Source organism: Tetrao urogallus (assembly GCF_951394365.1).
Source record: "Tetrao urogallus genome assembly, chromosome: 5".
Taxonomy (NCBI): domain Eukaryota; kingdom Metazoa; phylum Chordata; class Aves; order Galliformes; family Phasianidae; genus Tetrao; species Tetrao urogallus.
In genome coordinates this window covers 20560132-20582255 of record NC_136818.1, presented here as the reverse complement: position 1 = coordinate 20582255, position 22124 = coordinate 20560132, and the positions used below count along the sequence as shown (strand labels likewise).

The 22124-nt window shown below is 47.4% G+C and overlaps 1 protein-coding gene across 2 annotated transcripts in view; it reads left to right on the top strand.

The window, feature by feature from the left end:
* Nucleotides 1-22124, top strand: part of NR5A2 (nuclear receptor subfamily 5 group A member 2) — a gene marked incomplete at both ends in the record, with an annotated part of 84057 nt that overhangs the window by 4801 nt on the left and 57132 nt on the right. The window contains 4 exons of one of the 2 annotated variants that reach the window (XM_079536465.1): nucleotides 3718-3855; nucleotides 5939-6057; nucleotides 7279-7420; nucleotides 10079-10725. In XM_079536465.1, the coding sequence (XP_079392591.1) occupies nucleotides 3718-3855; nucleotides 5939-6057; nucleotides 7279-7420; nucleotides 10079-10725 (1046 nt within the window). The remainder of the gene's footprint in view (nucleotides 1-3717; nucleotides 3856-5938; nucleotides 6058-7278; nucleotides 7421-10078; nucleotides 10726-22124) is intronic. The other variant, XM_079536466.1, reaches the window with a different exon arrangement.

The window sequence follows — 22124 nt, the reverse complement described above, 5'->3', positions numbered from 1 at the left end:
AAGCGATGAGAGGAGCTCGTGGGCTGTGCGACTTCGGCGGTTTCAGGGAACTCTCCCTGTCGTACCGTGGGGGTGACTGTGATGGTAGGGATGGCAGGGATACGGCGGGGGTGAAGACATGGGGTAAGAGATGAGAGGTGAAAGAAAAAAAAGAAAAAGAAAAAGAAAAAGAAAAAGAAAAAGAAAAAGAAAAAGAAAAAGAAAAAGAAAAAGAAAAAGAAAAAGAAAAAGAAAAAGAAAAAGAAAAAGAAAAAGAAAGAAAAAGGAATAGAGCCTGAGATATATACATATTTCCTGGTATAAACAATCTCGTAAAGTTGGGAGTGAGAAGTGAGTGAGATGAAGCAGACGCAGCATTACAAATGTTGCAGCTGCAGAGGGGAGCTGCTCACGCCGCTCAGTCACACGCTGCTTGCCCGGGGGCACTGCCCGGGTATGTCCGGGGCTGGGCAGCGTGAGGCGGCATGGGGCAGCACGGAGCGGCACGGGGAGGTGTGCCGCTAGGGCTGGGCTGCTAGGGATCGCTTGGGCCAGCTCCGTGGCAGGGACTTCACCCACAACTGTCTGAAGGCACCAATTTTGGGGAGAGAACCTTGAGATTCACTCTGGGGCTAAAAACGTGATACTCGGAAGAAAAGCTTGCTTGCTGGGAACATAAACCCAACCTTCTTCGGGCCACTTTCCCCCGCAGAGGTGGCAGGGAGCGCTACCTGCTGCTCAGATCATCGGGGATGGGGATGTCTCTGTGTGTGCAACATCAGCCCCAGTTCTGCGGCCTCTTTGAAGCCATAAGAAATTGGAGCTTGAAGTATCGCCGCACAGAACCCTCTGCTTTCTAACAGAGAGGTGGAAGAAGTTTCAAATTATTGAAAATCAGTCTGTGTGTTTTTTTTTAATGTAAATGAACATACATTTAAATAGGGAAGTATAAAATATTCCAGGTCTTGCTCCTTGTACTAATCAAGGCTGCTGGAGGCTCCCCGAGCCATCATCTTTTATAATTATAATTACACGCGTCAATCAAGACCTTCAGGCAAAGTCAGAACAAGGCAGGCAAACTCAGGAGAGAAATCACGTTTAAAAAAAAAAAGTTTGGAGAACTTGGTAAGGAATGGAGAAGAGATTAGAAGAAAGGGTAATTAAGGTTGCTCAAGGCAATCGTGAGTGCTAGGACTCCATGTTAAATTAAACATAACCACAAGGGACCAGGTATCATTTATAATGTGTACTGCCCTAAACTGTTACTTTGGAGAAACGTGGATGTGTAATAAGCTTTCCAAAGTATGTTCATCTGTAGCGATGGCTGGCAGAGCAGCTCTGCAGCGCTGTGCTCGCCCAACCCCTGCCCGGCAGAACGATGTGGAGCCCATGAGTGAGACCAGAGCTCCCGAGGCCCGCCGCCAGGGCCGGGCCCGAAGTGAGGGCGTTTCGGCCGTTCTGCCGGGGCTGCCCGCGGGGCTCTCTGCCCTATTTTTCGCCCAAACGCGGGGGCTTTTCTCGGAGCAAAACTCACGAGAGCAGAGGCACGGGGCGCCTCGGCGGGCGGCGTGACCGAGAGGGGAGGGAGCGGCGGTTCCCCGACGGCTCGGCGGGTCTCCCTCTCGCCGGGCCCGAAGCCGCGGCCCCGCCGAGAGCGCGGTCCCCGACCCGAGCTCAGAGCTTCGAGCCACCAGCCCCGGGGCGGGCGGCCGAAGGAGCGGAGCTGCCGCTGCGCTCAGCCCCGGCCAGAGCCGGGCAGCAGTCGGGAGCCGGCCCGGGTGACGCCGCATGGCGACGCCGTCCCGATGGCTCGTTTGTGACTGAGGCCGGGGGGAGAAGCTCCTCAGCGGCCGCACGGTCTCGCCCGGCCCGCTCCTTACCGAGGCACGGGCGCACTCCCTCGGGGGCTCTCGGCTGCCCCACAGAGCACCGCGCTGGTGCCCCGCGGCTCGTCACGCCTCTGCATCGCGCTGCAGGAGAACCGCTAAGGTGTGAAGTTACAGCTTGAGAAATAACGCGATGACATAGACCAAAACTTCGGAATGGCAAAACGTAAGGAGCCCGTAAGCTCCGAACTTCAATGCGCTCTGGGTCCAGTCCCACAAAGCTAAACACCCTGCACAGAGCAGGAAAGACGGAACTCTCTGTCTGTGTAGGTTCGGGGTCTGCACTCAGTTAAGCAAAGCTCTCCCCGTCGGTGGGTGAGAAAAGTTCGAACTGTGGAGAAAATGGCACACGCGACGCACTCCGGCCCCACTCCCTTTCATTCATCACAAGCGGCTGTAAGTTCGGACACGGGTCCGCTGCTCCGCAATCTGTCCTAGCCGATGGGAAAAGCGGCCCAGCGCCGCGGACAGTTCCGTGCCTCACTTTCAATCGGAAGCAGTTTTCGGCTTTTAATATACAGAACGGTGACTGAAATCTCAGAGCAGCACGGGCGGGGGGTCTCGGATGCTTCCAGAGGTGACATTAGCGCTCAGCCCACACCGCCCGGTGGGGGCGACCGGAGCCCGCGGTGCCCACCGAACGGCCGGGACGGGCGGGGCAGCGGGGCGGGCGGACCCCCGGCCCCAGCGCGGCTGTGCGGGGCTGCTTCGCACTGCGGGGCCGCCCGGCTCCCGCTGAGACGCCCGCTCGAGAGAAACAAGTTATCTGAGATAACGCGGGGAGCAGTGCCGCTCGCCGCACCGTGAGCTGGAGAAGGGAAGCTCTTGCTCAAGCGATGGCTCGGCCGGGGCATCGGATTTTGTGCAAACGATGCAACCGGCACCGATAGATTTCGCAAGAAGTTTTAGGGAAAGGAGACGCTAAGAGCCAGAATAGATAGGCGAGCTCCCGCCCTCTACATTCAGGCTCTGGGGCAGAGAGGCGGCAGCGGGTCCCGAGGGCCGGGGTTCCCCAGACGCCGAGGTTCCCGCTGCCCACCCCCCCCCCCATCCACCGCAGGGAGACAGGCGAGCATCGGGGGTCCCGCGGGAGGCAGAGGGGAGCTGCAGCGGGGTGCGTGGCGGGCCGAGGGCTGTCGGACTGCTCTGGGGCGGGCGGGTTCGGCTGCGGCGCGCAGCCCGGCCAACAAGCGGGCGGGGGGCGATCACGCTGTGTGCGAGCGTGTGTGCGCGCGTGTGTCGCGCGGGGGTGTCCTCGCTTCTCCTCCGCCGTATTGGCTGCGAGAGCCGTGTCGGTGCCCCCCTTCGCCGAAGCCCCCGCGGCCTCCGGGCTCCGGGAGCGCCTCCCCACGGGTCCGGGGCGAGAGGTCCCGGCTCGGCACCTCCGCACTTGTGGCGGGGGAAAGGGGGAGGAGGAGGAGGAGGGAGGAAGGGAGGAGGGGACCGGGGGTGGGAACCCTGTCCAGCGGCACCGGCGGCGGCAGAGCGCTCCCGTGCACTGCGCCTCTCCGCATGGATCGGGGCGCCGGGCTGCCGCCGTGCTGAGCCCCGGGCGGAGCTGCTGCGGGCTCCCGGGGTCGCTCCTTCCTCTCCGACACCCCCCGGTCTTCCTCCTCCTCCTCTCCTCTTCGCCCCCGCCCCCGCCGCCTGCAGACCGACAACCGCTCCGCGGCTCTCCCGGCCGCGGGCACCCGGCGGCGCTTCCCGGCGGCCGGGGCCGCTCGGCGCTCCCGCTGCAGCGGGGCAAGGGCCGGCGCGGAGCGGAGGGAGGGAAGAGGAGGAGGAGGAGGAAGAAGAGGCGTCGGCCGCCGAGCGCCCCGCGGTCCCGCTAAATCTGTGCTGCCGTGTCCAGGTGCCGGTGCCGCGGACGGACACGGAGCCCCCAGCCCGGCCCGCAGCCGCCCTGTCATGCTGCCCAAAGTGGAGACGGAGGCCCTGGGACTCGCCCGGTCGAATGGGGAACAGGGGCAGATGCCAGAAAACATGCAAGGTAAGGGGGGAATTGCACGGCGCTCCCCCTCCGCGCACGCTCGGCTCCCCACCCCTGCAAACCGCCCCCGCGTCCTGCCAAAAAAGTTTAGGGCTGCCGCCCGCGAGCTCCGCTGAACTCGCGCCTTCGCGGCTCGGGCACCAAATCACCGGCGCTGGATCGTGGTAGGGCCCGGCCGGGAGGCGCGGCCGCGGCGATCGGGAGCCTCGCCCGAGGGACACCGGCGCTGGCGTCCCATCCCCGCTCCGCCCGAAACTATCGCCAAGTTTACGGCGACGGAGCCGCGCAGGACAGTCCGGGAGAACAGCCCGCGTGCCAACCGCGGGGCCCGAGGGGACAGCACAGGTGGCAGCGGCCGCGGGGCGAAACTTCGCCCGGAGCCCCGGCGCGCGTGCACCGTTCCGGGTCCCCCCGCGGGCGACGGCGGGACGCACGAGCTGGAAGCGCCTCGCCCGGCCGGGCCGGGCCGGGGGCTGCGAAGATCGGTTCCCGCGGCCCCGTGAACGGGAGCTGCCCGCTCCGCCCCCTGCCTGCCCCGAGCGGCGGGTCCTGCCCCGTGGCTCTTCGGAAGCCGTCCCCCGTCCTCCCGGGAGCCCGCAGGGAAGTAGGGGTGGGGTGGGCCGGGGGCTCGGAGGTGCCGGGGGCGGCCCGCCCGCCCCTTTCTTCGCCCGCAGAGGAGGCTCCCCACCAAGCGCTCGGAAAACCCCTGCTTTCCCACTCGGGTTTTTTTTTGGTTTTTTTTTTTTTTGGTTTTTTGTTTTTTTTTTGTTTTTTTTTTGTTTGTTTTTCCTGCGAGGAGAGAGAACTCGGTCCCAGCGCCGGGTCCCGGAGCGGCGGCCGCGGGAGCAGAGGGGAGGGCCGGGCTTCTCTCCTCCCCCGTCCGCCGCCGCCCCGCGTCCGCCCCACGCCGCTGGCAGGCGGTGACTCCGGCTGTGCCGAGGCCGCCCCGGAGCCGCTGCCCCGGCCGCGTGCCGGCGGGTTCATGCCCCGGCGCGCAGCTCCCGCGGCCCCCAGCCGGGCTCCCCCCGGGGCGCTTCGGGCGGGCTACGGTCGCTCCGCCGCCCGCGACCCGCGGCAGCAGCGGGGCTACCGGGAAGGAGGCGACGTCCCGAGCGCCGCCGCTGCGCGCCCGGCGCCTCCCGCGACCGCTCGGGAACCCTCCGCCGCCGCCGACCCGAGGTCCAGGGAGGGAAATCGGCGGCGCCGCTCGGGACGGGCTCGCTTTCCGTGAATCGCCCGCCGGAGCGGCCGAGCGGGCTCTTCGGAGGGAGCCCGACTCGAGCGACCGCGCTCCGCGCCCGCCTTCAGCCCGACGTGCGCCCACGGGCGGCTCCCCGGCCCCTTCCCAGAGCGGCCCGAACGCCGGGCGCGTGGCCCCGGACACCCAGGGACGCCGGTGCCGAGCCGGGACCCGCTCCTTGCCTGCGCCACCGGGGCCGGGCGGCAGCGCCGAGCTTGAGCGCGACGCCGTGCCCGGCTGAGGCAGGTCGGAGCTGCGGGCAGCGCTCCCGCTGCAGCTCGGGGCCGGGCTGCGAAGCGGAGCGGGGGGCGGCGGTCGCCCCGAGCCCACGAGCTCCCGCTTAGCAAGTAAGTAACTTGACTGCAACGCGGCACAAAAGTGCTGGGCTGTAAGATACGAGCCTAGGCTAAGTAAATATTTGCAGGCTGATGTTGAAAGAAAACTTTAAAGGAAACAACCGAGTCACTTTAAATACGGCGGTGACGCTTCATCTTTCCATTGCACTTTCTTAAAGCCCGTTCCCGATCACTCTCGGATTTAAACGAACTTGTTAAGCTTGTGATTCCCTCAGCTAGGCGCTGAGTTAAGAGCACTCCGTGAACATAAATACTGAGAACTAAGCGTGAGGAGCCGAGGGGTTTGGCTTCACCTGCTCAGAGCCACACGGTTTTGCTGTTGGGCAAAAGTTGCACACTGCAGTGCCAGCCGTGCTCTGAAACATCGAACTTTCTGCAATACTTTCTGCTGTACTTCAAAGAGAACTGTTCCTCTAGAACAGCTGCAGAAAAAAAGCGAGTTGTTAACGTAAATCCTAATAGAACGTGCTATTTCTCCTCTTCCCAGTGTCTCAGTTTAAAATGGTGAATTACTCTTACGACGAAGACCTGGAGGAGCTGTGTCCGGTGTGCGGAGATAAAGTGTCGGGGTACCACTACGGGCTGCTCACCTGCGAGAGCTGCAAGGTGCTGTACTCACTGCTTCATACAAACAGAAGTACAGCAAAAAAAACTTTCAAAATAAGCAAAAAAAGACAAACTAAGGCAGTTAATAGTTGGGCTTGTTTCTAATGTGTTTCTTGCTAGATTCTCACGAAAAATTAAGCACCAAAACGCTGTAGGATTAGAAGTGTCTTTGAGAGAGCTCATTTGCACAAAAGGGAAGAAACAATGTGGGCTGTTTTCGTAGCTTTAGTGTTACTTTAAAGTGTTTCGCTGTTGTAAAGTGACGTAGTTACAGCGTAACTTTTACTCCTAACTGTCCCAAATATCGATCTCCGTTGATTTAGGTACGCTTAGTCTATTTCTTTTCCCGGAGGACAAAGCCAGAGTCTCCTCAGCACAGCTCACTTTCACAGTCTCATGCAGCTGTACCATTTCCTATCCCTCGGTTCTACACGGCACATTTCTGTGACGGTGGTGACTCGGCTGTTCTTACAGCAGCCAGACACTGCCAGAGCTCACCTGACACAAAGCTACAAATGTATGACTTGTTTTCAGTTGTTCCTTATTTTGAGAATAACGTTTTTGTAAGGGTAACCGCCTTTAACTACTTCTGAATTAATTTATCTGCACAGTTTTGTTACACTCAAGTTTAAATATCCATGAATTTATGGCGTGATCTATTTGTCAGGTAAAAATTTGCAAAGTTCTTTACAGCCATCTAAGTAATGCACTGTAAGGAAGCTCCACGGCTTGAATAAAGCAATTTAAAACACTTAGCTGCACGGCAAAACTAACTTGGCACATTATATTTTCATTAAAACAAAATCAATGAGAATTGAATAACAAGCACTTATGCCTTTAGCACACACCACTGGGATACATGTTCACCAGAGGTATTCTGCTTGTTTTTATCTTTGCCACAGTGTTCCTACTTATTTTACAGATAACTGCTTTGAAGGGAACACTTATTTTACAATTAAGTCATGCAGAAGGAGCTGCCCAGCCTCTCCTTCCACACTGCCTACAGCCTCTTGCTAAGCTTTGATGCAAGCCCAGAAGGCAGAGCCCTAGCTCAGGAGAAGCTCCTGTAGGGTCTGGTGCATCTTTCCTAACTTTCATTTAAACCCAACTGCAGAACTGTGTATGAAGAGTCTGACGAATATATTACAATGCATTCTGTGCAATGAAATGCTGAAACACACCATTCAAGCAAGAGGGCTGACTTTCCTATCTCCCATGCAGGGATTCTTTAAGCGGACGGTGCAGAATAACAAGAGGTACACGTGTATAGAGAACCAGAACTGCCAGATTGACAAAACCCAGAGGAAGCGATGCCCTTACTGCCGATTTCAAAAATGCCTCAGTGTTGGAATGAAACTAGAAGGTAAGAGCCCCAGCCCTGCTCACACCAGCTGCAGCAGTACACGTTATGATAAACGCTGGTTTATGAACATTATGCTGTATAGCACAGTTTTAAAGCTGTCGTAAAAGGTGGCTTGTGTTCAATGAGACCGAGGCTTCCTATAACAAGAAAATGGTAAAATGGTAAAAAATCCAAAAACTTGCCAAAACCATACACTCCATTTTCATGTATGTACGTACTTGGATATTTCAGTACTTCCAACCTTGCAAATGAAGGGCTCCAGATAGTGGAAATTAGTTCTGCAGCTTTAGAAAAGGATTTAATTTAGATTACACTAAATATGTAAGAGGCATCTCGGTTTTGGACATTCTTTGTTAGAGTGATGTGATCTTATTTCTATTTTATCCAGGTTCCTTTTATAGTATTATCTTCTGATAATATGGCACAAAAAGAGAGACAGAATATACAAGTCCTTTCTTACAGCGACTTGCTTTTGGGATTAAGGACCAAAAACTTCTAAAGTTATGTCCTGTATTTTTCGTGGTGCTACACCTGAGATGTTATCACCAATGGAAGAATAAGGACTTCGAAGTAGGCTTTTTTACTTCATTTGGCTCTGTCCTGTACAGAGAGGAATGAAGAGGATACGATGCCCTTTGAGAAAAGAAAATGAAAAAATGTCACTGAGATTCAAATGTGAGACTCAAGTTGATTTTAACATTGATAAATATAATAAACTGAGATTTCAAAGCAGAAAGCATTTCTACTTAACCAAGCACATCCTTCTAAATTCCTTATTCTTCTTTTGTGCTGAAATGGCATTTACCTGAGACACCTAACAAGGAAGAATCAGATCAACAAGGGATACAATAAACCATTAAGGGAGCCATAAAGGACAAGCCCCAATCACCTGAGTTTGGCAGAGGAAAACTTCTGCTATAACTGAAGATCAACAGAATAATCAGCCCTCTGCAGTCTGATGAATTCAACACTGTTCTGTCTGCCCGTAGCCTCAGCTACCGCTGATGCTGCACTACACATCCCAAACCCTGCACACATATCCAAATTCAAGCAGTAAAATAACCAGACGTTGGGAGTCATTTTCCCCTTGCTGGCAGAGAACAAGGATAAATTGCATAAACTACTTTTACCTCCTCTCAATTGTGGGCAATGATACAGGTGCAATTTTTGTGCTTCTGTGATTGCATGCAATGCACCCTAACTTCTGTAGGAGTTACACCAAGAGCATTTGCTAATAGAATTTGCCATGTAGCTGATAATTCTGGATACCTGGAAGGACACTGTGCATGCAGACTTAAAGTTACATTTGGCAGCACTGTGATTTAATTAGTTTTCTGCATTTCACTCAAAACCAATATTCAGCAGCACTATTAGGAACATTTTGACTGCAAACGTAAGTAAGGTGCACGTAGTTTTAAAGGTGCTTTAGAAGTGTACTGTGTACTCCAACTCCCTTGGCTGTACACCCATACAACTTCTTTTCCTCTCGTTAGAGAATTGTTAACAACACGTGCTTCTGTGACTGTAAATACCTGTGACATTTATGTGTGTATTTCCCTGATAGTGATATATATATATATAAACAGCCTTAAAGCCTTAAATCTTGTTCATAAATTACCATGCGCCAAAAAATAAAGAATCATTAAACGTTGAAGTCCTTATGACAATGCACAGTGTTATGTGTATTCAGCATCCAGAATAAATTTTTAATGTCCTACTAATCCGTAAGATAAAAAGCTCAAGAACTTAACCTCCAGCAATCTCAGCAGTGCCCACATGTCACCCAGCTGTCAAAGGTCCCTCTCGCAGTGTAACTGCCGTTGGGCGAGGTGGGCTTGGCGAGAGCTGCTCTCTATTCCATGACACGTACAGCACGGTGACAGTCACTGCTAGGACAGACCACCGGCGTGATTCCCAAGGCAGCTGTTGACATGGATTTGTTTTAATTATTTTTAATTCCAGACATATTACAAGCCAAAACAGCGCCAGTAGTTTGTGTTACTTCCTCCTTCTACGTGGAAGGCAGCAGGCTGGCAGCTTTTCTCTGCGCATTCCAGCTGCAGCCGAACATTTCTGTAGAGCTGTTCAGATACCTAGAAATTTCTTAAAGTCACACACCAGCCTGAACGGAATCTTCCAAAGGAAGTATTTCCTTTTTGCCATGAAAAAAAAGACATTCTCTCCTTTATGACTACTGAACATTTCACAATTTCTGTTTCAGATGTTCTAATGGAATGACCATAATGAGGCACTGTGGTCTACTGGCTATGTCTCAGACATATTCTGGACATCAGCCCTAGTTTCTTAATGACATAGCAACTTGACATAAACCAAATATATGGTAAGATCTCCCCGTGATCTCATAGCAGGTGTGAAATTCCTGTAGCCAACCACTGTGTCTGTCCCCGTGTCTTAATCACTGTAAAGAGCAGTCCTCCCAAGCTAGCAATGTGCATGTGCTATTTCAGTTATCAGAAATAAGTGACACTTGCTAAATCAAATAACTCCTTTAGGAGTAAGTACTACTTTGAATTTGAAAAAAATGAAATAAATCAAGGAGTTCCATGTCTACATTTATCCCTGCCCTAATGTGCGCTTCATTACGGAACGTCCATTTCCAGTTTTCGTTATGATTTACTTCTTCCTCTCCCCTGACAGCTGTGCGAGCTGACCGAATGCGAGGCGGCAGAAACAAGTTTGGACCGATGTACAAGAGAGACAGGGCGCTGAAGCAGCAGAAGAAAGCTCTCATCCGAGCAAACGGACTTAAACTGGAAGCCATGACTCAGGTGATCCAAGCTATGCCAACCGACCTGACAATATCTTCTGCAATCCAGAACATCCATTCTGCCTCCAAGGGCCTACCTCTGAACCATACTGCCTTGCCTCCCACAGACTATGACCGAAGCCCCTTTGTAACCTCTCCAATTAGTATGACGATGCCACCCCACGGCAGCTTGCAAGGTTACCAAACGTATGGCCACTTCCCAAGCCGTGCTATCAAGTCCGAGTACCCCGACCCTTACACTAGCTCACCAGAGTCAATAATGGGCTACTCATACATGGATGGTTATCAAACAAGCTCACCAGCAAGTATTCCGCATCTGATATTGGAACTCCTGAAATGTGAGCCAGACGAACCGCAAGTCCAAGCTAAGATCATGGCTTATCTGCAGCAAGAGCAAGCCAACAGAAGCAAACACGAGAAGCTCAACACGTTTGGGCTCATGTGTAAAATGGCTGACCAAACCCTATTCTCCATCGTCGAGTGGGCTAGGAGTAGCATCTTTTTTAGAGAACTTAAGGTAGGTAACAATTTCACATTGTATTATTTAAGAAAGATGATTTTTAATGTTGTACTTTGAGCAAGAAAGCACGGTTTATCTGTTTCCCCAAGCACCTCTAATTTATCTGGCTTTAAGTAAGCAAGCTGTTATGGTGAGAAATTTGTACTCGTCTTCATCTTAGTCTGCAATAAGCCGATTTCAGTTTTACTCTTCTCTATTTTACTGTTTATCCTAATAGTTGTTTAACTCCATAGGAATAGCACAAATTTTACTCCTTCCCTTTCAGCCTCTCTCTGCCTTGTATTCAGAGTTGAAGAATGCCTGTACCATATTCTGCACTCATTTACATAATTATTTTATTACCTCAAGTAACACAGTAACCTTATCTCTGTCCATCTATGTTCACTCCCTACTTAAGTGCATATTGGAATATTAACTTTCTCACTGGCCTATTATTTTGTATGTATACGTGTAGTTAACCATGAAGGCTAAGTTGTAAGCAGGATACACATAACAGATAGCAAGGAGAAAGAAAGTATCTTTAGGACTCATTTGGTACTTATCACTACTGATACACTGGGGACTCCTGCACTCCACATCATCTACAACTACCTTTAGGCTCTTCTTTATGGACACTAGGCAGTTGGACTCCTCAGTACACCCAATCCTTACGCACAGCTCTCTGGTGGACAGAAATTTCCCCCTATACGTTTGTCAGATGTCACTTATGGCAATTTTGTTGTTTGATGCGGTCAGGTCTGACACAGAAATCAGAAGCCAGAAATGTGGTATCAGCCACACCCTCTCAACCTAGAAGTTAGCTCTGAAATGAATAAAACACCTTTCACCTCAAAAAACAAACAAATAATCAAACACAAGATGAGAAACTTACATTAGGTCCAAACTTCCCTATTATACTGGCAGTTAACTGAATTTCCTGCAACACAGAGATGTTTTTGCTGTAACTATTTGCTGCTGAACTCTGCAAAGTTTTCTGACCCCTAACTTCTTGATTGTTGAGCAAAAGAAAAATAATAAAACATCCAAATAAAACAATAACTATGTAAGTTGAGAACTGAATCTACCTGTATCAAGAGCACAGAGGGGAGAGCCCATTAAAGATCTGCAGTCAGGATGCTTGCCACAACAGCATTTCTATCATGGCCTCAATGATTCAGACACAAGAAATGAAGCCCATGACTGCAAGAAAAGTGAGCTGCATATGTTGTACATACAACTCCACTTGTTCTCAGACATTTTCATGACAATGATTGAAGGAACTATTATAAACTCAGCCTAAATTAAGAGAAAAAAGGGAAGAAGTTACTCGGGGGAGAAAAGAAAATGGATCAAAATGGAGTAAAAACTGTCACGTCTTTGTTTGTTTGCCATATGTTGCTTATAATCTTTTAGTAAGCCATGCTTCTCATCTTAAATAATGTTCAGATTAGAATGACAAACAGAATACGTTTCCAAGAGACTATGTCTTAAAGTCAGGAACCAGGAACTTTGAACCCATTCAGTTCTTAAGGTTGGAGTAATCATTTTACAAAATTACTGAGATTTGCAGAAGATATTATTCAGTGTAAGGATTTTTAAGTTATCACGATCTGCCATAAAATTACAGTTATGATTTAAGTGATTATATGAAAGATATTTGAGCAATATTTACTTTTCATGGTTCCGTTGCTTACTCTGTAGGCAGATTTTATAGGCATTCAATGTGCTGTGCTGGGAACAGTCTCAGAGATAGTCTTCATTTCTAACCTCAGGCTGGTTGATACTCTTCAACTAATGCACGCTTACTAATGTGGACATAAAAGGTGCAGAAATCTGTTTCATGAAAGTGCTGATAAACTGCTCCTAACTCTCCCAGTACGTGCATACTACTTCATACACACAGATCTCTAACAACATATATATATGTTCTAGAAACTCACGGCATACAGGCTTTGGCTACATCTATCAGAGGGAACGGTTTCTTTTCAGTATTTGTGCCCTTGGTATCGTAGAACCTCCAGTTAGCTTTGCATCCTGTGGCATACCCTGCTCATTTTTCTTAATTGGACAATATCTGCTAAACTGTACAGCATTCCAGAACAGTATCACACTCAGAAGTCCATCACTTAGGAACAAGGTTACAACAACGCTAAGAACTTCCAACTTTTCAGCCTGAGGTCTTACCAGCACATTTAGATCAGACACCACACCAGTACCAGGTAGCATCAACTCTTTGCAGCTGAGAAGAGAGAATCAGAACTGAAATTTTTCCTGACCTTTCTGTCCATCCATGTTGTCAGCTCCTTCCAATCAGCGTAGCAACAGCTATTTCAGGTTGCTCTGGAGAACACGGGTACCTGTGGGGAGTAAAAAAAGGATTTAAGGATATGACAGAGATTGTAAATGCAGAAGGAAGGAAAAGGTAATTATGAGGAAGATTCAAATAGATTTTCAAAACAGTTAACTTGTTCCCTACCTACTCTGAGAAATATATATTTGCTTGAAGTATTTTCCTATTATTCTGGCTCTTCTACATGAAAACCAAACCATCAGATGCATTCCAGATAAGATATACAAGTGCATTAGCAGATTTAAGACTAAAATTTTAACAGCTTCAAATAATGAAACAATTTATAGCATTAAAAGGTACTCTTGTATGAGTTCTAAAAGCATGTAATGTAAAGATCATATTTGTTAAAGTGCAAAACCTTCCATCTTCATATTGGGTATCAGAAGTTAACGGAAGCATTAATGAAGCAAACTAGTTGGAATGAGTAACAATGCCAGAGTAAGAGCCAAAGCAGCAAGCTGCAGTCTAATAACCTGCATTTCAACATCTGCTAAAATCTCAAACATGCACCTGTCTTGTGGAGTAAGGATACTCTTTAATTAGTAATTACATTAGAAAAGTGGTTTGACATCACACAATTCTTGCATCAAAAGAAATGTTTCTGTATAGACGAAGTATGAACACAGAAAACCTCAGAGTACAGTGATAATACTAACAGTGAGGAAGACCTTTGCTATTCTGGAGTTGCTGAAAGCTTAGTAAACATAAAAGTAAGATATATCTACCTTATCCTCAGCTATGAAAACTCAGGAATGCCCCAGGGATGCCAAATTTGTAGCCAGCTGTCTGAGTCATGTGAAAGGTCTCTGTACAAAGCTAAAAAGAAAATATTGCAAGAGTTTCTAGAGTCCAAAGGTTATCTGGCCCCAAGAAAGGATGCAGACAGTTCCAGGGGACTGGTCTTTCCTCATCAGCTCACAGCAGGGAAAATTCAGCAACTACTTCCAAAGTATTCTTCAAACCATAAAAGCAAGCAGTCTCCACTTGAGGCAGAAGAAAATAAAGCCTGCACTGGAGAATAGTCCTCAGGATACTTCCACATGGCTGAGGATCAGAAAATTCACTGAACGTTGATAGTTATAAAAAAGGCATTAAAGAACCTGTGACTCACATAAAAATACTACCTTGACTTATTTGCTTATTTTAGTGGGGATGTCACAGGTCAAAGTACTACGTGAGCACAAGCCCAATTAGTGAACGATTGCAGGAAGAGCCAGCATACTTCATGTTGAAGAAGTTCATCCTAAAACCATTCACTGAGTTTGCCAACTGACTTAGGCCATTCACTGATGTCAGAGCACCAGCTCTGGAACACTAAGCACACATCTGTCCATTAGCTGGAAACGCGTCTTTCAAAGAAACGCTTCACCCACATTTCTCCAAAGGGCCTGTCTGCAGGACTTCCACTGTACGATGGCAGTACAGATGTTTTGGCAGCTAATAAGCAAACAGGTGCTCAGTTTTGTATTACGTGTTTCTCAAAAACACAACTATATTAGCAGAGTTTCAAATCATCTCTTAAAACAGTGCAAACTTAGTGTGAACTGGGTCAACAGAAGCACTGGAGTCCCTCTTACTTGTCACATCAAACACATCTAGATAAATATAGTAATAATAATATTCAATACATCATGGTTAATTTTAAACTTCAATCTCCATGAAATTAAATATCAAGAAGTGCACAGAAAAATAATGAGTTAAGGTACAGAAAGTGAATTATTAAACCAAATACATAGAGATGAGGGAAGTTTTATTCTTTAGAAGAAAAATATCAGTAGTGGAATACCTTAAAAGTTTTTCTTCAGAGTGATAAAAGGTTGAAATATTATTTAGACCTAAGTAATCAAAGGCAATTTGATAACTTGAAGTGCTTTTGGACTTTGTAGCATCCATTTATCAGGGCAGGAAATGTAACTAACATAGCTGATGAAATAAAACTGCCATAGGAGTCTTTCGGTCAGGGAAGCAGTGAGAAACCGAGGTTGAGGATTTCCCTTAGTATCAGCAGTCTGACTACAGAGCGTGGTGTCATACGCAGCTATTGATTTTTGGGCTGGTTTAAGCATACTGGGATCTGAAAAAAAGTCACCATTTCTCAAACTTTCTAAATGTTGGGGGAAGTGGGAAAGTATGCATCTTACTGATCCAACAAGTTATTTGCATTAGAAACATTAATTTGATTTAACTAAGTGTGTTTCATAGTAAGAAATAATTATTTTTCTGAGATCACGTGGAAAGAAATAGTGAAATAACTGCAATGAAAAGAAGCCTCACCAGAAAACCCAGGCTTAATGAAGCATGGAATTATACCTGCCACCCCACTGAAACTTGCATAGGAAGCACTGTTAGAAGTCCATGTGATGATCTTCTTGACTTCTGAACAAAGCCTGCGACTAAACGCAGTATTCCAGCATGCAGGAGTGTTGTTTGATAGCCCTCCTAAACTACTTGTTCATTTCCAAGCCTCTGGTGCCTTTTCTAAGGGTAAAAAGATGACAGCATTCTCCTATGCTCATTCATGGCAAAGCAGTCTACTTTGCCATATGCTGCTGTCACCTCTGATAGCAGGAGGCTGAACTCAGCACTCTGCAGTCAGTCACTTTCCCACCCAATGGCGGATGTTCAGCAGCAAGCTGAGACAAAGCTACTGTGCTTCATGTGGGTGCATTCTGAAAGCCTGTCACTTCTAGCAAGCAAGTGTATTTTCCCACTGCAGTTCACTGCAGCAAGCTTTCTTCCATTCCCACAAACAGCCACTATGCAATATTTTGCCACTTATTACTAGACAGAAAGAACTGAGCATCCTAATCCTTATAGCAAGCATAGATGCAGGCTGTAGTATGGACACGGGCAGGTCTGCAGCTGCAGCCACTTCTGCTTGATAGCTTGAATCTCCCACTGCAGCCTTGGCAGGAAGGATGAGCTGCACATGCATATCCATCTGCAACTTGGTGCCATTTGTGTTATACAAAGTGGAAGTTTAACATCAGAGTTCAGTTTTTTCCTTCAAAAGAGCAGGATCACGATTAGAAGCACAGGACAGCTGACAGCAGTGCCAGATTATCCAGATTATCCAGGTGCAAAACGCACTCTTATAGGGCAGTATGAAAAAAAAAAAAAACTACCAACACTGCTGTTCAGAACTTGCATATCGTCATGGTTTGCCAAACTTGGAAGTTCCTGCCACAAAAATAGCCCTCCCCTCCCCTTATAAATTACTGCATTTCTTAGAAGCAGGCACTAAGTCTTACGTAGGAAGATCATGGCTCCTAGCTCTGTGGAAATTGTCTCATTCAGGTCCAGTGCCTTTGTATGACACTCATATCATTCTAATACAGTGCTTTTGTACAGCACCAATTTCTGTTCATATGAGATAGTTCCTAAGCACAGTGAAAGTCTGCCTTTATAATTATATCTGGGCTGTTTAGATATAAGGATATTCTCCTGTTAGCAATAATGAAGTCACTCAGACTTCCTACTGTTGCTTTGCCTCCAACACCTACCAACCCTGCCAAAGCTCTATAATATAAATTCACTATAATTTATAGTTCCATGTATAGAGATAAGCTGTTTCAGATCAGTGATGGTCACTTTTGCACATACAGCACGGTGGAGCCAACAGGTTTCATACTAAGGCACACCTAATGCACCCAGCTCTAGGGCTGGAAAATGCTGAGAAAAAGCAGAGGGAAGTATGATTTACGAAGGAAAAACTAAGAGATCTAAATAGCCACAGCTTAATGAAACAACAGGTACGGCCTCATGGCAGCCACGTACAAGCACAGCATCTGAAAAAAAAAAAAAACAATTCAGAGCATTAAATGCATTCTGCAGCTTTATAGGCCCGGGAACACAGCAGAGGACTTCAGTCTTTTCCATTTCTGATTTAAAAATTCTTACAAAGCAAAGCTTCAGATGGAAGCAGTGACAGCAAGCAGCAGACAGCACTCACACCTCCCAACGCACTGCTTCTCAGCTCCCAGGCTTTGCCCAGCCCGCGCTAATCAGTCTTTTATCTCCGTACAAGTACAGCCATGCACCGCTTTGTTTCGGTCACCGACCAAGCAGTCACAGCTTACTCCATTTCAGTGCCTCAGGTTAAAAGCATCCGAATCTGTGCCAGGCTACATATAAATGGAAACAAAGACCAATTCCGCGCTCTGCAAACAAGATTCAGTCGCTTACTTTCCCCCCACCTGTAGGCAAAGGTGCAAAAAAAAAAAAAGCCTCAACAAAGAGCGAGTTTTGGTGCAAGACGAAAGCGCCCAGTACATCGCAGCATTCCATCAATCCATTAAATACCAAGAAGGGCGTTTCGGGGGACAACCGCCGAGCAGCGAAGCTCTGCTCTGACCCTCGTGACAAAGCACGCAGCCCGCGGGCGCCGCACCGAACACGTGCAGCACAGCCGTGCGCTGAGCTGACGCCGCCGATGGAAGCGCCGTTTAAAAGCGAGCTGAAAGAGAGTACCGCCATATTCACGGGGCTGCCAACTATTTCGACACGCTGACAGCCGGCAGCTTTAGTCAGCTAACGCTCGCTAAATGACGACACATCGTGCTTCAGTGCTATCTTACCCGCATTCTAGAAGCGACGCGAAGCATAAGCGTTTACACACAGCGGTTACCCCCGAACGCCTCAAGCCGCTCATTTCTTCCCGCGCGCCTCAGGCTGCAGACCGCGCTCTTCCCGCGCGCCTCAGGCTGCAGGTTGCAAGCCGCGCGCTCTTCCTGCGCTCCGCGGACTGCAGGCTGCAGACCGCTCACTTCGCGCGCGCCTCAGGCTGCAGGCCGCGCCGCTCCCGCCAGGACGGGCAGCGGGGTGCGAGCCGCTCGCCACGTGCGGGGCGGGCAGCCGCTGCTCGCCCTGGCCGGCTGCAGGGCGCCGCGGTCTTTATTTGCAGGATTGAGCAGCAAATAAAAGTTGCTGGTACATGCAGCAATGCTACAGGCATGTCTGCAGAGCAACTCCAGAACAAATGGAAGGGCGGGTGTAAGAAGGAGAACTCGAGAGAAAAAACGGCTCCAGTAGGAAAATGAAGCTACGATTTCGTCGGACACCTTCAGTAGCTTTTTTCCACTTCTGTAGCTGGTAGCTCGGGGCTGCAGGTGCAGGCTGGGCTGATAAACAACACTGTTATGGGAACACCTCAAGCATTAAAGCAACCGTTGTAGTTTTATATATGTCTATGTATCTATATCTATAGATGCAGATATATAGAGATATAGGTGTATACACATATATACATTTATGTATATATATACATTTATAGGTACAAACTAGGAAAAAAAAAAAGAAGCAAAAAAAGAAAATGCATTTTGTCCAGTTCTGGAATTGCCCATCGTACTCATCACTCGGAAATGGAAAGAAACTAAAATCATTTTTTCAGAAATTCAGAAATAGAAAAATGCTTTTTTTGCATCTAAATACAGCTCTTCATTTGTTGAAAGAGAAGTTACTTTGATATTTGTTGCTAAATAAAATCTTGGATCAAGTAAATTTAATTTAAAAAATTAGTGAAGGCAACAATAAACACAGGAAATATACATGAATAAAGTGTTCTGAAAGTCAGGCAACTCTTTTAAGGCTATAAATATAACCTAAGCAAGGCCTCTATAATTAGCAAAGGGTGAACAAAAGAAGACATCCAGAAATAGATGGGGAGGGGGGAGGTGGGGAGGGTGAAATGTCTTGGTTAGCCTTATTCAAGTGTTCTTTCCATAGCATAGGAAGTGGTTCCAGCTAGCTCATGAGTTCTGTTGGTATTAACTGATTTTTAAAAGGACATTTCCAAGTTGTCTCCATGCCAAGGAAATTCTTTTACCGGCATGTTTGCTGAATACAGGAAACATCGTCCCGACTAAGTGACACTGGATGTGACGAAGAGTTGTGTCCTTACTCTGGTGTTACAGTCAGCACCCTCTGGTTGTTCCATCTGGAAACCATTCGGTATTTACTGGGGAACACTTACTGCACTCCTGTCATTCATCCTGAGCAATGAGCAATGGCCAGTGGTGCTGAGTCAGCACCATGGTTGGTCCCTGAACCAACTCACTGCAGCCCCTTGGAGGGGCACCAGGGGTGTCTGTCTGGTCATCCACTATTCCATCTCATCCCTCTTAAAAGTTTTGGGGGAAATGTCTGTAGGAGCAACAGAGCGCTGGGAACCTCTCCGTGCAGTGGCAAGAATTCCCTGTACGAGGAAATAAACATGTACCTACAGCTGCTCCTAAACAGAGAGCTGAAGAAGTCAGTCTTGCATATGGTGATGTTCAGTGTTAAGCCAGGTTGTGCTTATGGGTCTGGTTTTGTTTGCTTATTGGAAGAACACTTCAGTGAGGCTGATGAGAACTGCAGTGTCCAAGTAAGAAGTGCAAGTTAAGATCTTGAGTAGCGCATTTCCAGTTTCTTGCACAGCATCTGCCAGTTTCCTGTTTTCTTCCGTAGAGCTGCCTGGCTCAAGTGTTTAAGTTTCATTTGCTATGTGTTGTTCCTAAATCCCCTTTTTGTTATTTATTGGCTCTTCTTTTCCTTTCTCCTTGCTGGGAATTACGTTAGCAGCACAGTCAGTATGTGGGCAGCAGTAACTGGGGCTATTTGTGGCCATGGGCTGCACGGACCTACAGAGGGTGCAGCAGTTCACCAACACTCAGTGTGCTTCACCAACACTCTCCTCAACTCCTTGCACAGCCTTTCAGGAAAAGATGGAAATCTTTGAGGAGAAGGCCCAGAGTGGGTGGTCAGGCAGGCCTGCAGTCTCCACTCCATCTTCCTACTCCTGTAGCTCAGTGAAAATCACCAAAACCAATTATCTGGTGTGCAAGTGGAAGCCAAAACTAACGCTGCAGCTCATGCCCAGGTCACCAGGTATACAATAGTTTCAGCTTCTTCTGTAAGCAGCATGCAGTCACTGATGTTCTTCCTGCCTTTGTATGGAGAAAACGAGACAGAAAGACAGCTACTCACAAATACTACTGGACTATTGTTTTGAGAGGTACATACGCACTGATATCATACGTGAAAAATAAGATTAGACAATTTTCTGCCTTTGAGACTGAGATTCTAAATTTCTCAACAATGTTTTGAATATTGGCCCCATTACTAAGTTTCTGCCCAGACTTACTATGCCTTGAGAAATCCAAAACTGCTAAAAGGAGAAGTATCAGAAAGCAATCTTTGTGATGTAGTACTCAGAAAACAAGGGTCCTTTTTTAAAACACAGAGTTTTAAACAGCAGTAAGAATAATAACTCTTTTGTAGAAATATGCATGTGACAATTATTTTACTTTGATCTGTCCTTGCTGAGATAGGTACTTATTCTGCAAGCATAGGACAACGCTCCCTCCTAAGACTGAACTTTCATTGGGAGCATTTGCAGCGGGAATTGCCATGCCTCAGAGGCAGTGTTTACATGCTAGCTCATTTGCCAACATTGAACAGCATATGCCTTTCATTCGCATGCCTCTCCTTTAAGGCGTACTCTTTTCCTCTTGACTTTAGTGGGAGCTCCACATGTTTTGCCTTTGATTCCTTTGCATGCTGGCCACTCTAATTAATATCAGTTTCAGCGGAGTTTCTCTCTCCCTCTTTTTCAGTTGAAGAGAATAGCTTTCAGCAGCTTATCCCAACACCAGCTTGTGTATTTACTGATCAGGTGCTTGGGCATTATTAAACTGGCACATACTGCCCATACAGAATATAACTTCATTTTTTCTCTGTCCCAGCCAAACAGAACTTTACCTTTTACTCCAGACCTAATAATAAATGGTGGCATAACTAAGAACAGAAGAAAATGACAATGATCATTCTAACAAACTCAGTGTTGAAAACATTGCTTAGGTCTGTGTTTGTTTAACAGTTATAGTTTTAGCTAACTAACACAGTCTTTCTCTATAGGATGCTTTCATTGTTGGTGCAACAAACATAAATCAGAACGGATCCGTTCTTTCTTTGAGACCACCATTCCCCAGGGCTGGATTGTGCAACTCAAACTAAGCCCCAGTCTGCTCTGCCCTTAGTAACTGTGCTTTGGCCTTCAGAGATACTTTATATGGGACACAATACTACATAACTGAAGAAGACTGTCAGAATCTGGTCCTTTTTTTTTTAATTTATTTTTTCCCTGCTGCTTGTGTTATTAAAAATAAATGTCCAACATTTTGATCTCAGACCTGCATATCTGCATGTACTGAGGGACACAATGAACACAGGAGCCACTTCTCTCCTCCGTAAAAACTGTTACATGTGGCTTTCTGTGCTAACATAACCCTCTTTATAATATTTCAAAAGATACAGGACTTCCCAGCATGATGATAAAGTTTTCCTGTGTTCCAATAATAAAAGTTGAACGTACCAGTAATTTCCAGTTCCTCTGAGGTTGGGCAGCCTGTGAGGACTAACTCAGAAGTAGCCAACCTGCAATATCAGTGTGGGAGTCGGAAACAGATGTTCACCGGACAATACGATTTGTTGTCACTGTCGATACTATATGGCACTTGTCCAAACAGAAATTGTTTGTAGCTGGAAAAGAATGTAAGGAATGATTCATGCCCCCAATTACTATTATTACTTTAAAATGTGAAATAGTTTCTCGTTTTCTTTTGTTTTATATGAGTGATTCAGGGAGGCCTAAGGACTCAAAAAATACAATTAGTTGGACTTGGAGCATCCGCATAGTATGTCAACCAAACAATTTAAGGCTTTTTCATTGGGGCAAAAGAAATTATATACAAAAAACAAGAACTTCACTTCTTGAGAATAAAGGTGCTGTAACCTTCTAGTCTTAGAAAGTGCTTGATGTTCATTATGTAGGTTAAAATTAAAAGCACACTGCACTGGGTAAACTGGATGTTGTGTGTGTCTGAGAGTGTTTATTTATAAAGGTTATGATTTATTACATCAACATAATATTTTATACACATAGTAACATTTGCAAGTAGTTTCTTTATGCCCTAGAAATTCTAGCAGGCCATTTGGTCATTCAGAACTGATGAAACTTTTCAATGAGAAAAATCCTCTATTAGAGTAACATATGATGCTTAGCCTTGATTTCCAAATTTCATGAATA